Below are 14,090 nucleotides of genomic sequence, written 5' to 3' on the forward strand. Positions count from 1 at the left end.
CTCAGATGTCTTGTTGACCGAATTGACTTCATTTTGTTGGAGCCAGAAGTCGTTTTCTAGAGGTGATGTCACACTAACTTGGTCCAGTTGTTAGATACAGTCATCGTATTGGAGCGAGCATTTGAGCACTGACCAGAGGAGACCAAAACGCGCAGCGGCGCTGGACTAAGTCAAATGGTAATGTCAGTCGGAGGCTCATGACTGTCATTATGGCAAACTCTGCCACTTCACTTAATGGTTGAAGTCTCCTTACAAACTGGTTGAAAAATAAGCCCTGCATGTAGATTATGTAAATTGTCTGGACTTTTTCACTTACTTATGGTGAGTATAGTATTTGACCCCTGTTTGACTGCAACTGTTCGAGTCTTTCCTACTTTCTTACTGTTCTTGCTTCCCTTAGGACAACATATAAAGTTTGCTAGTTACCCAACTCTTGCTCATTTACATGGAGGCTCATGCTGTCATGTTGATTAATGCACACTGTTCTAGTTGAAAAAAAAAGAGGATTAAATATAAAATAAAGTCAGACACTTTTCAAAGCTTAGGTGGTTTAGGTGCAAATTTGGAAGAAAAAGAACCAGCAGAAATTAATTTATACAAGAAAAACATGCAGAATGATGTTACTTCATTGTTTATGGATCACTTAACTGCTGCTTAAGGTTCTCTTAACGGAGCAATACATTGGATATTATCTTAATAAATCATAGCATGTCCGTAATACATCAGCAGACATTGCATAATTATTTAACAGCTGGTTTTTCAGCAGCAGTATTTTAAAGCTCCTTCAAATGGATGTTTTGGATCTTTCTGGACTTTTTGGATAAAAAAACTCCTTTTCAGAATAAGCTCTTCTGTGTCAAATTAATAATAGGACAAGAAAATGAAGTCTGTTTCATGGTCCGATAAATCAAATCAAACTGTATTTATAAAAATATCGCTTCTCGTGCATTTTGAGCAGCTCGAACCGCTTTAACATTAAAAACAGAAGACACAAAATATTACAGTAAAAACCCAACCCACCCTTCACCCTTCCCACTCCCCTCCATTAAAACATATGACCCATGGCCCCACGTACAAAGAATAATGACTATGCAACTTTAAATAAATAAATAAGCAAACAAACAAACAAGTATGGCTTGGCTCTGCTGTGAAGAAACAGTATTTGGGAATCCTTTCATACCAGCAGCCAGCCCGGCCATGGGAGCATCGCCACAGCGCCCACCCAGACTGGGACAACACTGGGGTCCACTTCACAGCCGTGAAGCTGCAAAGTTAGACTTCAGCCGCCCCAGCAAGGGCGACAACTGCAGCAACAACCACTGACCAAGCCGGCAAGCTCTGGCAGAAAAGATGCCCACAAGAAACACTGGGGCTAAAATCATGATAAGATACTAAACATAAGATGTATATAAAAACATAAAAATGAGAATATGCAAAGTCAAGAAGTTTTTGGAAATGCTTTTCAAACTAAGGAAAGTTTAAAGCACAGCACTTACAAGCCTGTGTGCGACAGGGCTGCCGAAACATGTTTCTAATTTACAAATGAGGATCTGCATCAAGGCAGAAACAGTTTTTGCCACAAATGAGTGTTGAGGGTTTTTATTACACCCTAAAACACCACCAGGATGGATCTGACCTAATGTCTCTCCATTTTAACATAATGTCTAGTTGCTTATAGGCACTAAAGAATTAAAATACTAAAAACATTTTTCAGGTCTTCATTCTGGATTTAAATTACAAGTCATAAATTCTGACAGCCCAGATATACTTTGTGTTTTTTCATTTTGTTTTGAGAGCAGACTGAGCTGGACGTTACAAATAGTTCCTTGGAATGTACCCAGTATGATGCATCCTTAGTTAAAATATCTGATTTAATTTAAACAGAAGCGTTGATGCAATCTTTTTTCCATAAAGGAAATTCTAAAAAGTCAGTTTTAAATGAAGCTTAATGCGCTTTTTATGAAAATGTACGCATTTCTGAAAAAAGGATTTTCCGCCTCCATTTCCCTCATTTTTTGCAAAGTTGAGTCATAAAGCTGATTTAGATTGATGCATTTTAACCAGGAAGAGGGTAATTCCATCTTCACATCTGGTGGATAGTTTTTGTTAAAGACTTAAATCACTTAATAATGTACCTGTGCGGCTTTAGCCTTATGGGGAAAAGGCCCAGGTTCGAATCCCAACTGTGTTGAGTTCTCATGATTTTCCTCCTGCGTGGGTGATTTTTCTCTGGTTTCCTCCCACAATCCGAAAACATGCGTTGTAGATTAATTGGCAATCCTTAGTTTAAGAATTGGCGATTCTAAAGCTATATAGGACATTCGCCATTTTTTCGGGTAGACTGAATCTCCTGCCCTAAAGATTTTCTAGACGTCTTTGCGAAACATTGGTGAGCATCGATGATCACTAGATTGGCAAATATAGACCAAGAATTGTGCATTATGAACCAATTTTTACGTGAACTTTTTTTTAATGTATTGATTTTTAAATCATTCAAATTTTCATCATAAGAACACAGTAGATTCATAAATAGTCTTTGAAAAATGTTCATATTTAGTAGGTTTTTACGTTGAGAAATTGTTGGGTTTTTTTGCTGAGCATTTGTCTGAACAGCTTTAAAAATCCAGAACACTGGAAAGTCCCATACTACAGTATACGTTTTTTTTTTTAAACTAACTCTGCAGACAAAACCTGAATATTCCCTCAGGTGTTAGTGGTTGTTCATCTCTGTGGCCCTGCAATAGACTGGTGCGCTGTCCAGGTTGCACTTTCACCTTTAGCAGCTGGGTAGGTTCCAGAAACCCTGTGACCCTGACCATGATTAAGGATGAGTAAAATTGATGGATTTTCATACAGAATTTGGAGTCATTGAAAAATCCCTTCTAGTTCTAACGAATAAAAACAGAGTTGAGCTTTTTCTGTTCACATTTCTCAACAGAAATATTTGAAACATTTTATAAACGGAATCTGCTTAAACATTTGTGCTATTGAATCACCATGGCTTCATCAGGTTTTTAGCTTTTGAGAGCTTCCGATTTGTGAAAAAGCTAAGTGCAGCACAGGGCAGAAGTTTGCCGCTGAGGGTTGACGTCTCGGCGGTGGAATGACATCCAATCATTCAGAAGAAGTGTTTGAGTTCAAGATCTCCTCGTCTCATCCATCCTGCTGAAGTGCTCTCGAGCAAATCACTGGCAGCTACAAGGCTGCAGATCAGTATATTGACCTCTAAACTTCCTGAGGAGACATCCGGAAAAAGGATGAGCATTTCTCTTCAGAGATCAATAGAACACAAAGGTATAAGTCTTGATTCTTACTGCTGCTCTGTTGGGTTTAATTTTTCACGGCGGAGTGTTGTTTAAAGTTCATGAGATCAGCATACCCAGCAGGCTGCAGATGAACCCTTCACTCCTTTTCTTTTTAAAAAAAAAAAAAAAAGCCCACAGAATGACAATGGTTGGCCTCCACAGAGCTGGAGAAAGCTGACCTGTAGCTTGTTTCGCCCGAGGGCACTTTCAACTTGCTGCCAAAGAACTGTCAGAGTTCACTTCCTGCCAAATCTGAGCTGCTGCAAAAAGCTTTTACAAAAAAATAAAAATACAAATCCTGGTTTGCTTCCAGTTTCTCTAGCTTTCTTCCTGCACAAGTGGAGAAACATTGCCATATTTGTCTGCAGGTACGCCATGAGGCTGAAGAACTTCACCAGCCATTCAGCAACCGTCTTGGAGAAGAGACTAGCTGTGCTGTGGTAGGACTTTCTGCTATTATATGTGTGTGCGCTGCGCTATAAGTATTCATCCATCATAAGAAATACAGCTTCTTCTGCAGCTCCTCCAGACCATAAGCTTTTTTGATGACACAACAATAAAGTATCCCCTTTAAAGGTTATGTGTTCCAGTGCTTGAAACTAATGGAGAAAACTGACAAATGGATGTTTTAACTCAACTAAACCATTTAATGTGAAAAAAGGACAAACAAATCAAGTTTGTGTTGAATTCCTCCCCCCTCAAAGCCTCGGAGGAAGACCCTGCTACGATTTATAGTTTGTCAAGTCCACCATCATTTACCATCATGCAGGGGTCAAATGCTGAATGGATTCAGTATCTGTTTGCCATTTTTAGCTGCTACGGAAACGCTAAACAGAGTTTAAGAAAACAGATCTCTAGTCAGATTATTTAGATCAATGAGAAAAATGTTTCTGGAAATTTGGAGTAAAGATAAATATCAATAAATTTGCTGTTAAGTCAGCTTTTCTTGGGACTGCGTGCAGGGCTACACCAGATACATGAATGGGGAAAATGTAGATTTAGATACAAATTTTTTTTTTTTTTTACACACAAATACCCTATCCCTGACGGCGATTAACTGTTAAATGTTGGAGCTTGGATTTTTGTTGTTTTAACATCAACAGAAATATTTGAAACATTTGACATAACATAACATCATTTTTCTGATGTAAAGAAAATGGAGCTTAAAATGGCATTTCTGAGTTGGAAAAAGCTTGTAAGTGTGACCTACAAGTTACCACAGCAGGCCACAAACTTCCTGCTCCGCTCCATTCCGATTCATTCACTTGCAGACAAATAGATCCATGTATGCCTTCGTTTTCCTCTTCTGAGCTGGCATCTGACTCTAAACGGAATGGCTGGATACCTGCAATATTGCTCGGCATTTTTGTTGCACCGGGAAAGGTTAGGTTGATGGTGTGAGGGGACTGTAAGCTAGTGGGAGAGCATGTAATTGGATGGATGATGGGAAGGGGGTGGGCTTACTTCATCCACAACTCAGAGGTGAATTTTCTAATGGACTTGTAATTCGTTAGAATTACGTCGATTGCATAAACGATTGAAGAGTTACAGTAGTTAAACATTTGTTCAAAGGTTAAACATGGATTTTTATTGTTAAGGTACATACAAATGCAAAATTTTAATTCAATATTTGTTTATTTGATTATAATTATGGTTTAAATTTGCATAGGTAAGGTAAAATGCTAAAGATTTCTATTACTATTAGTAATTGTTGCCAATGATAATTTTCACTGATTCGTGACAAAGTATGGCCCCCACTTTAAAAAAATAAAAAATAAAAAAAAGCCCTCTACACAGCACTGAACCTTCCACCTAAAAAACTCCAAAGCAAAGTAGATCCCAGTTTCCATGGGAGGTTAAAGCGATTTGTCAGTCACAGAGGCGGATAAGAGCATTATGGACTTGCAGCAGGTGATGGGTCCCTGTTGGGGCGAGGACAGCGACTCCAGTGACAGCCGCCTGCACACAGACCGTAGAACAGGTGCTTCAGAGAAGGAAAAAAAAAACTCATTTATTCAGAAACGAGCTGCAGCCTCGTCTCACCTCATTTTAGTTTAATGGGTTTCTTTTGAACAAATGACTAAAATTCCTAAAATGTCCCGACAAATCTAATATAGTCTCTGGAAAAGTCCAATTATACAGAGGACTCGCTCAAAAAATAATTTCATTTTAGAATTCTTTTAAATACATGAAATGAATTTGAGTGACATTCTGCAAAATGTTGTAATTAAAAGGATCAGAATAGCTACACATGTTGTTCCTCTGAAGTCTATGAGGATGAAATGAAAATATGAAGGATAGAGCCTTTAAAAAGGAATTTGTGCAGAGGATTCATCTGCCTTTTAATGCTTGTGTTTCCATAGTAACCGCTGTCAGTCTCTGCTGTATCTGAGGATGTTCCATCTGAAGAAAGACCACGCTGTCAAGTACTCACGGTCGCTCATGGAGTACTTTAAGGTAGTGCACACACATGCACATACTCACACACACACACACACACACACAAACCTTCTCCCCCTCCTCTCTCTCCCATTTTTTCCCTCTGTGCCAAACATTTAAAGCCAATTACAGTCCTTTCAAATACATTTCAGATTCATTTTCACAGTGCCTGTGCATCAATTTTGCATTACTGTATTAAACTCCCGTTCCCTCTCCTTGATATTAATGTATTAATTAGCTCCATCAATCATCACAGTGGATTGTTGAGGTTTAATGTGCTTGTTTTGAATAATTGTGTTTAGTTTCATTAATTACTGAGGATGTCGTTATCACAGTGCATTTGCATTGATGGGTTTGCTTCTCTGGGAAGCCGTGCATATGCGAGCGGGGCTGTGTACACACGCTGCGTGTTGACAGAAAGTCAAAACAGCTCAGAAACAATCCAAGCACTTCTGTAATACACTTAGTCACTACACGCTGGTGTGAATTTTAAATTCACATTTGAGTCAACGCTCAAACTTGTTTACATAAGAGCTGGAAAACGTGTCAAATACATGCTAAATCAGCAAACACCAACTCCCGATCCTTTAGGGCTGCTGCTTTATAGTTTACTGGAAAAGAAAACTTACAATATTACATGTTTAGAAACTGTTGTGATTCATTTTAAATCAGACCCAATACACATTTCAATCATATTTTTATTTGCAGAAAATTAATCTCTGGATGAGACTAGGTAACAAACTAGGTAAACCACAAGACTTGAATTTGTCTAGCACTTTACAGAAGTCCTACTGCTAGATTTTTTACAAAAAAAATCTATGACGTTCATAAGTTAGACTTGCATCTCACTGGGGAAAAGAGTCTCGTGTCGACAGCAAAATTTGCACAAATGTATGAAACTGTGAAGAATAGTACAATAATACAATACAATAATAATAATATTAATAGTACAATAGTAGTAATAATAATAGTAATAATAATAATAATAGTACAATAATACAAAAATACAATTCTGCTTAACAACCTACGATAAGGTAAACACACAACATTGTGAGAAAACAGACAAATTAGGCATCAGACTACACAAAGCTCCAAAAAAACTACAATTTAGCCCATGCTGCTGATTTTTCAAGATACAATAATTTGACGTTGAAAACATAATTTAAAAGGAAAAAACAAAATCGCCTGATTTGTGACATGTCTAGGGCCCAAGAACTGCTAAAAAATAAAGAAACAAATGGAGTTTTGAAGGTTTAAGTTGATTAAATTGTGTGGATCTCTCCAAGATGCAACAACTAATGACTTTTAAGAAGCAAAAAATTACAGGGAAAACACTTATTTGGCTAAAATGCACAAAGAAGGCAACTCACTGGGAAGTGACAGATTGCGACTAATTGGAGGTTGGGATGTGTGAGAAAATACTGGGTAGTATCTTATTAGACTGACACCACATGACTAGTTAGAAGTGCAAAACGGTGAGAAAATGCACAAACTAGGAGCTTTTAGTGGTCAAAACCTAACATCAAGATAAGAAATCGTTCAAATTACTGAAGTATCTCAACTCACTGGTGATCGCACAAAGTCTAATTAAATTGTCAACATAAAAAGACAAAAATTTGTGTAAAAAAAAAAAAAATTGATGAAAATTCTGCAAATTAGTTTGTGGTGCAGCAGCCAATGCCTAATTTAAGGGAAAAAAATCCAAAAGAAAGTTGATTTCTGCTTTTGTTTTCCTGTGACAGCTAATTACTAGCTGTAAGCACAAAGTGGGGAGAAAATGCAGGCTTGTGTCTCACTGGTAGGATCACACACAAGCCACAAAATAGTCTGAAAATAAACACACTAGGCTGGCATCTTACCAAGCTTCCACTCCTTAAGGTTGTTTTTATAAAATAACAAGGAAACACAAATTAGGGTAGAGACAAAGTTTCAAATTAGGGGGAAATCTTGGTGACACAACTTGACGAATGTCTGAGCTATGGAACAATTTCAGTTAGTACAATATCTTGCAAGTTGTTGAGGCACAACTTTGGGGATGAAGGGTAGTATCCCTGCAGGTAGGCTACAGATAATGACTAGTTGTGAGGACAGAATTGCCAGATGATTCACAAATTGGGCTGAATGCCTTACTGGCCTTTCAAAGCTCATTTGTTACTCATTATGTGCTCATTTGCACATATGGGCAGTAACCTAAAAAGCTGCAACGGTTGGAGATTTGTTCAGTGTAAAAATGTAAAAAAAAGAATTGAAGGAAAATATTCAAATTTAATGACTTGCTCTATCTTTAAAAAGAGTTTTCAAATTTGAGTGTTATTTGGGGGATTTGCCTAAAATTCGTAAAGTCCATTGATGACATTTTTATCTCATCAGGAGGTATCAACTACATAGAAACCCAAAGTTTACTCTGGAAAATTGGCGAGGACATCTCCTGGATCATCTGAGACACTAAATTGTGCATTTTAAGGACAGCCTCTAAAATGCTGAACTCAGATGACAAAGCTCACAAACCCAAATTAAATTGGTGCCATATGGGGTTTTTAACATGTTCTTGTGACATTTTTCTGATAGGACATAAAGAAAATGAAGCTCAAATTTGCATTTCTGGGTATTTCTTTATTCAAATTGTTGTAACTCAAGAATGCCTTTCGGGAAAGAACAAATTTATTATGTTGAAAATACGCTGGGTGGGCTACAAGCTCCCTGCTCCGCTCCATTCTGATGCATCCACCACTAGATGCTTCGTTTTCCTCGTCTGAGCTGATATCTGGCCTTAAAAACGCATGGCGGGATACCTCCGATAAGGCTCATCATTTTTGGTGCACTGCTAATGTTAGGTTGGGGCTGAGTAACCCAGTGGGAGAGCATGTAGACAGAGAGCTCTCAGCAACGGGGAGGGGAAGTCCCACCCACAGCTCTAAGTCTAATGTCTCTGCAAGAACAATGTTCTAGAAAACGACTTTTTTTTAAATTTTGTTTAAAAACGGCATATCATAATTAAAAGACCAAAGGGAGTGCTTAACATCGCGCCAAAGATAATTTGGACTTCAAGAACAAATACATGAGGATTTCCCAGCATGCCATACAAAGATGGTTTCATTACACCATGAGATTCAGTTAGAGAATAAATCCTGCTGATGTGAAGCTCAAGCATCTGAGAATCAGGCATTACAACCAATGTCAGCAGTGAGGCAAATGTATCAGCACAATAACGACTCCCTGATGTTTGTCAATTTAACCTTATCCTTAAATAAGTACTATAAAAATTCATTTTTGAAGTGTTCTCACATCAGACGCTACAATCTGAAGCTCAGACGGGTCACATTGTTTTTTAATAAGTAAGAATGTAAGAAGATTCACGAATAAGAACGAGAAGACATTCAAATGCTTTTACAAGATGTTTTCTGATCCGACTGACTACCGGTCTTATTTTTTAAAGAAGCTTAATGTTCTGAAACGCCGCTGAGCCGCAGACGCCGGGATTTAATAAATGTGTTTTCTTGTGATTCAGAATTCAGCCAAGAGTTCCCACCAAGCGCCCTCTCCCTGGAGGACCAATGGAAAGTGAGTCTGCGTGCATACTCTCTCTCACACACACACACAAGAAGAAGAAGAAGAAGAAGCATCACCCCTTCATTCACTTGGATAATTGAGAATTTATAATTCAGCGGAGCTCCGGTGCAGCACACCAAGCCATCCCTGACAGCCACTTGCTCAAACAAACCCCTCAGGAAGCAAATAAAGGGATTGATTTGTTGTAGATGCGAGAAGCAGGAGACTGGAGGGGCTGCCGAGTGCCCGGTGAGAAGGAGTGATGGAGGGAGTAATGATAGATGGAGGAGGAGAGGCGTGGAGGAGCCGCGGATGTGAAACTAATGAGTTTGGACAGCTCTGATGCTGCACAACAGCAGGACGGGAGCTCCGCGTTCGTGTGTGTGGGACCGACTCAGACACAAGTTGGGGGGGTCAAGAAGGGTCAAGGCCACATAAGAGACATTACATCACTGCCAGGGCAAGACGAGGAGAGCACTTTGTACAAACATGTCCACCGTACCTCCACTGTGAACGAAACGTTTCATCCTTAAACTCTCGTGTTCTGTTAAAGACATGCTTTTTATCTCAAACTTTCCAAAAAAAAAAAAAACATCACAAGCTAGTGTAGCTTTAATTATTTTGTTTGTTTAAACAGCCTTTTCATTAAAAACTGGTCAATTTTAAAATTAATTCTTAAAAAATTATTAATCTATATGCAATTATTTTTCCTCATTTTTTAAAACTACTCTTATTTTTTTAAACTGGACTGTTTTTTGTTTTTTAAGCTTTAAAATTTTGAACTGAAGTGACAGACGGCTATAAAACTTTTTTTTTTTTAAAACCTGGTCACATCACAAAGAAAATTTACACGACTCAAAGCAGATTTTAACTGATTGTTCTAGTGGTGTAACGGATACACAGTGTTGGGTAAATTACGTCCAAAAATGGACAAATAGCACAAATAGATCCTCTTATCTTTCATTTAACGTTAGTTTTAAAGCGAAGACTTTGTTCAAAGTATGAACCTGGTTCAAGACAGAACCTGGCTTCATTTGAATTCAGACAATAGTGGGACAAATGTCACAGAAATAAGTTTCAACACATTTGGTCTATGTCACTGCTCAAAGTGAGATGAACCTGTTAGCCCCATCCTCAAATCTTTCAAATCTGAAATTGAGCCACTCTTTTGAAAACAAAGAACTATTTAATGCCTCCATGTTCCTTTTTGCTGACTTTAGTCTTGCCATTACCATGAGTTGCACCTGCCTCTCTCCCTTACGTCTGTCATTTGTGAACAGTTCTGCCCTGCTGAGTCTACCAAACCACTCATTGAATGATTTTAAACCTTAAAAATGTCCTTTCATTGTTATGTATATTTTTTACATACATTAAGTGCAGGACTGTCACAGGGAAAATCACTCTGTAGCCACAAAGGGGCCTGCGTCTGGGTCTCCCTGTGTCGGTCCCCAGCCCAGATAAAATAAAATTGTTGTGTCAGGAGGAGGATCCGACATAAATATCTCTGCCAAACCAAAATGTGCAAATAAGTGGAAGCTTAATGGCTGTGCCGACCCCTGAACGGATATGCCGAAAGGTGAACCACAACTTAAAGTAAAATGTGCAAGTTAGAAGAAAAATGTAAAACAAAAAGAGTTTATCCGTTAACAAGCATTTAATTTATGGTTTTAAATGTATAATGAATATCTAGATCGTACCAATTTAGGTAAAACATTTTAAGTTAGTTGAATTTTTTATGTTTTGATTGTTCAGAATAAAGATGTTTTAAGGCAGTTTTATAAAAGATCTGCTTTAAATTTTACTTAAACGCACTTTTTTTGGCCTTATTGTTCATTTTCACAAATCTTAATTACGCAACAGCAAATGTTTTGCTTTATTTATTTTTTACCATTAAACCGTATTTTTTCAAAGAAATTGTTTCACTTCTGGTTTTGTTTGTTTAGATTGACACTTTTTTTTTTTTTAAAGAGTTCTGTCCATGCTTATTTTTATCTCGCATTTTTGTGATTTAAACGGCATCTAGCATTGGTCTGATTAACTTCAGCAGCAAAAGCTGGAATCTATCAGCTGTAGAGTAAATGGAACAGCTGGAATGTTTAAATAGAAATTAATAAAATCATTGATTTTGTTTCTGTCATTTGTGGGGATATCCCCCCTCCTCTCTTGCTTTCTATTCTAACTTAATTTTTGTATTTCCAAAGGGTCAACGGGACCCCATCGCCTCTTTCTCTCAGCCCGTCTTCAGTCAGCAGTGGAGGAGCAGCAGGAGGAGGAGGAGGAGCATCGGGGTCATCAGGAAGTGTGGCAATCCCCCAGCGGATCCACCACATGGCTGCCAGTCATGTCAACATCACCAACAACATCCTGAGGAGCTATGAACATTGGGAGACGGCGGACAGACTGGCCGCCGAAAGCCACAGTGAGGCGACACCAAATCTAGACTCAAAACGACAATCTCAGTAGTTTAGTACCAGTGATCGGTCGTCAATGTCAATTCTAATTGGTTTATCAGAAGCTGCAGTGGTGTGTCTGCAGCTGGAGGTAGAAAAGCATTAGGGAGGAGTTAAAATAATCTATTATTTCAGTCTATTCCACAATAACTGCTTTATTTCTTCACAGAGCAGCTGATTGTAGCAGATTTTTTTTGTTCAATTTATCTGCAGGAACGAAATATATAGAAATTATTTTATACATATCTTACTGCTTTCAACAAGTTCCAGCTATATGCAGTCTGGTAGAATTAAGTTAAATGATTTCAAAAATAAAATAACTATTAATCTACTCATTTGTTTATACGGAAGACGTTGAATTAATTACAAGGGATGTAAAAATGTGAAACCATGTTGTTTCAGTACAACATTGTGTTACAATGTTGAGCTTTTTGTCTAAATGAAGGAAAAACTGGATAAAAATATGCAGCTGTCGTATTATTCTAAACACAATCTTTAAAATAAAATAGTAATGTAGTGACAGATTTCTTTCATTGCCTTCAGCTGTAACTCGTCGCAACACTTCATGTCATTTCTTCTCTTTTATTTGTTCAAGGATGAACTAATTCAAACCTGTCACAATAAAAGCACTTTGCCTCCAACTGTACAACAAAAGTCGTACATCCCTCCTTCAAATTGCAAAACCCCCAGGAGGTTTGGATGGCGTGCATTTTTGACTAAAAAAGCCTCACCTGCATTTGCCTTTTCTTGCCGAACAAAAAGACCAAACGGAGGCGGTAGACGTGCCTTTTAGTAACCCATCTTTCCTCCCTCCTGCAGACTTCTTCCAGGAGCTGGACGCAGTCATGGAGCCTTTGAGTCAGCAGAGCAGCATGACGGAGCTGGTTCGTTACATCAGGCAGGGACTGCACTGGCTCCGCATCGAGGCTCACCTGTTGTAAAGACTGGACTTGAATCAAAATACAATAACCCTGACATGACGCTTCACTTCCCCTCTGAGGTCCTTCAAACGTGGTAAAGTACTGGCATCACCCTAAACGGAGCTCAAACCAAATTAGTTTGAGCAATAAGTGAATGTTGACACATCGTTTAGTCACAAAATACAAACTAGTTGGTTGCAGATTCGGATTTTCTAGCAAAGAAAAAGCAGTTTAATCACAGCTCAAATGCATTAAAGCAGGTAAATATTTTAAAAAGATAAGTAAAGACTGATGAGACTAAAGGAGCTTATTGTGGACAAGGAGCTCAACGAAGGCTCATCTCCTTCAGCAGAAGACCAGAAATATGTCAGTGATTGGAACTCAGAGTTAAGGGCCTCGGGCAGATATTGATCCAAATGGAAAAGAAGCAGTCCAATCCATCAGATAAGGACCACACTGGTAAAGAAAAGAAAAAAAAAAAAAAAGCTGCACTGTGAACACTAAAGCTGAGTTAATGGAAGCTGAGGTCAGTCCCCCGCCTCGGTTTCAGTCCGTCGTCAGTCTTCAAAGACGCTGACAACCAGACGGCGTGCACAGCATGAGCTCACCCCTCACTCGCCTGGGTTACCCCTGCACTCATAAGTCACACTTCAGAGTTTTATTCAGTCGCAGAAAAATAACCACAGATTTCAAACAGGGAGAGATCAGAAGTTGAGAAACGGTAAAAGATGCAGAGAAAAATTTGTTAATGAGTTATTAAAAAGCGCTGTGTAAACAAATGGTGTTTGTTTGGAAAAAATGTAAAACTTGCATACATTTAAAGTTTCTGTCAAAGTTGGGGTTGGAAACCCTTTCTGCTGGTTTAAAAATTAACAACAGTCTAAAACCGCATTTTCCTTTGGAGTGGGTCTTTAAATATACGGATTGTCAAATAGAGTTTGATTAATGGATTTAAAAGAAGTGGGAAGGAGGGAATTTATAATGCCACTCCAATTAGGGGTAAACATTAATTTGAACAACAATAAATCCTACATGTAACTAATATTTTTAAATGGTTGCTAGAGTGACCAAAAAGGGCATCAAACTGCTGTGCTGCTGCAGGTGGCCATAGGTTAGGGTCCCTCTGACAAAGCTTTGCATACATTTTCAAAGTTACACATCTGTGGTTTCTGTAGCTGGTTACATTATTTTGGGGTTAGCGTCCCAACAGCTGGACCTCCATCCATCAAAACGCTGCATCTTTCTGGTCCTTTGTCTGGGTGGTTATGGGCTTTTGTGTACTCTGTCATTTCCAAAGTCGCCCATAAAAGGGTGTAAAACACTGACGAGGGATGATTCCATAACTAATTAGAATTTGGCTTAGACACCCCCCCCCCCCCCCAACACATGCACACACACACACACACACACACACTCGCGGAGGCATC

At 38.6% G+C, this 14,090-nt stretch overlaps 1 protein-coding gene across 2 annotated transcripts in view; it reads left to right on the plus strand.

Moving 5' to 3' along the window:
• Positions 1-13,026, plus strand: part of aff2 (AF4/FMR2 family, member 2) — a 200,410-nt gene extending 187,384 nt beyond the window's left edge. For both annotated transcript variants that reach the window (XM_020706761.3, XM_020706762.3), the window contains exons 22-26: positions 3,674-3,745; positions 5,669-5,762; positions 9,253-9,305; positions 11,495-11,712; positions 12,563-13,026. In XM_020706761.3, coding sequence (XP_020562420.2) covers positions 3,674-3,745; positions 5,669-5,762; positions 9,253-9,305; positions 11,495-11,712; positions 12,563-12,684 — 559 coding nt within the window. In that variant the 3' untranslated portion in view covers positions 12,685-13,026. The remainder of the gene's footprint in view (positions 1-3,673; positions 3,746-5,668; positions 5,763-9,252; positions 9,306-11,494; positions 11,713-12,562) is intronic.
• The last annotated feature ends 1,064 nt before the right edge of the window (positions 13,027-14,090 follow it).

This window comes from Oryzias latipes, chromosome 10 (genome assembly GCF_053564925.1).
Source record: "Oryzias latipes strain Hd-rR chromosome 10, Olatipes_Hd-rR_3.1".
Lineage (NCBI taxonomy): Eukaryota > Metazoa > Chordata > Actinopteri > Beloniformes > Adrianichthyidae > Oryzias > Oryzias latipes.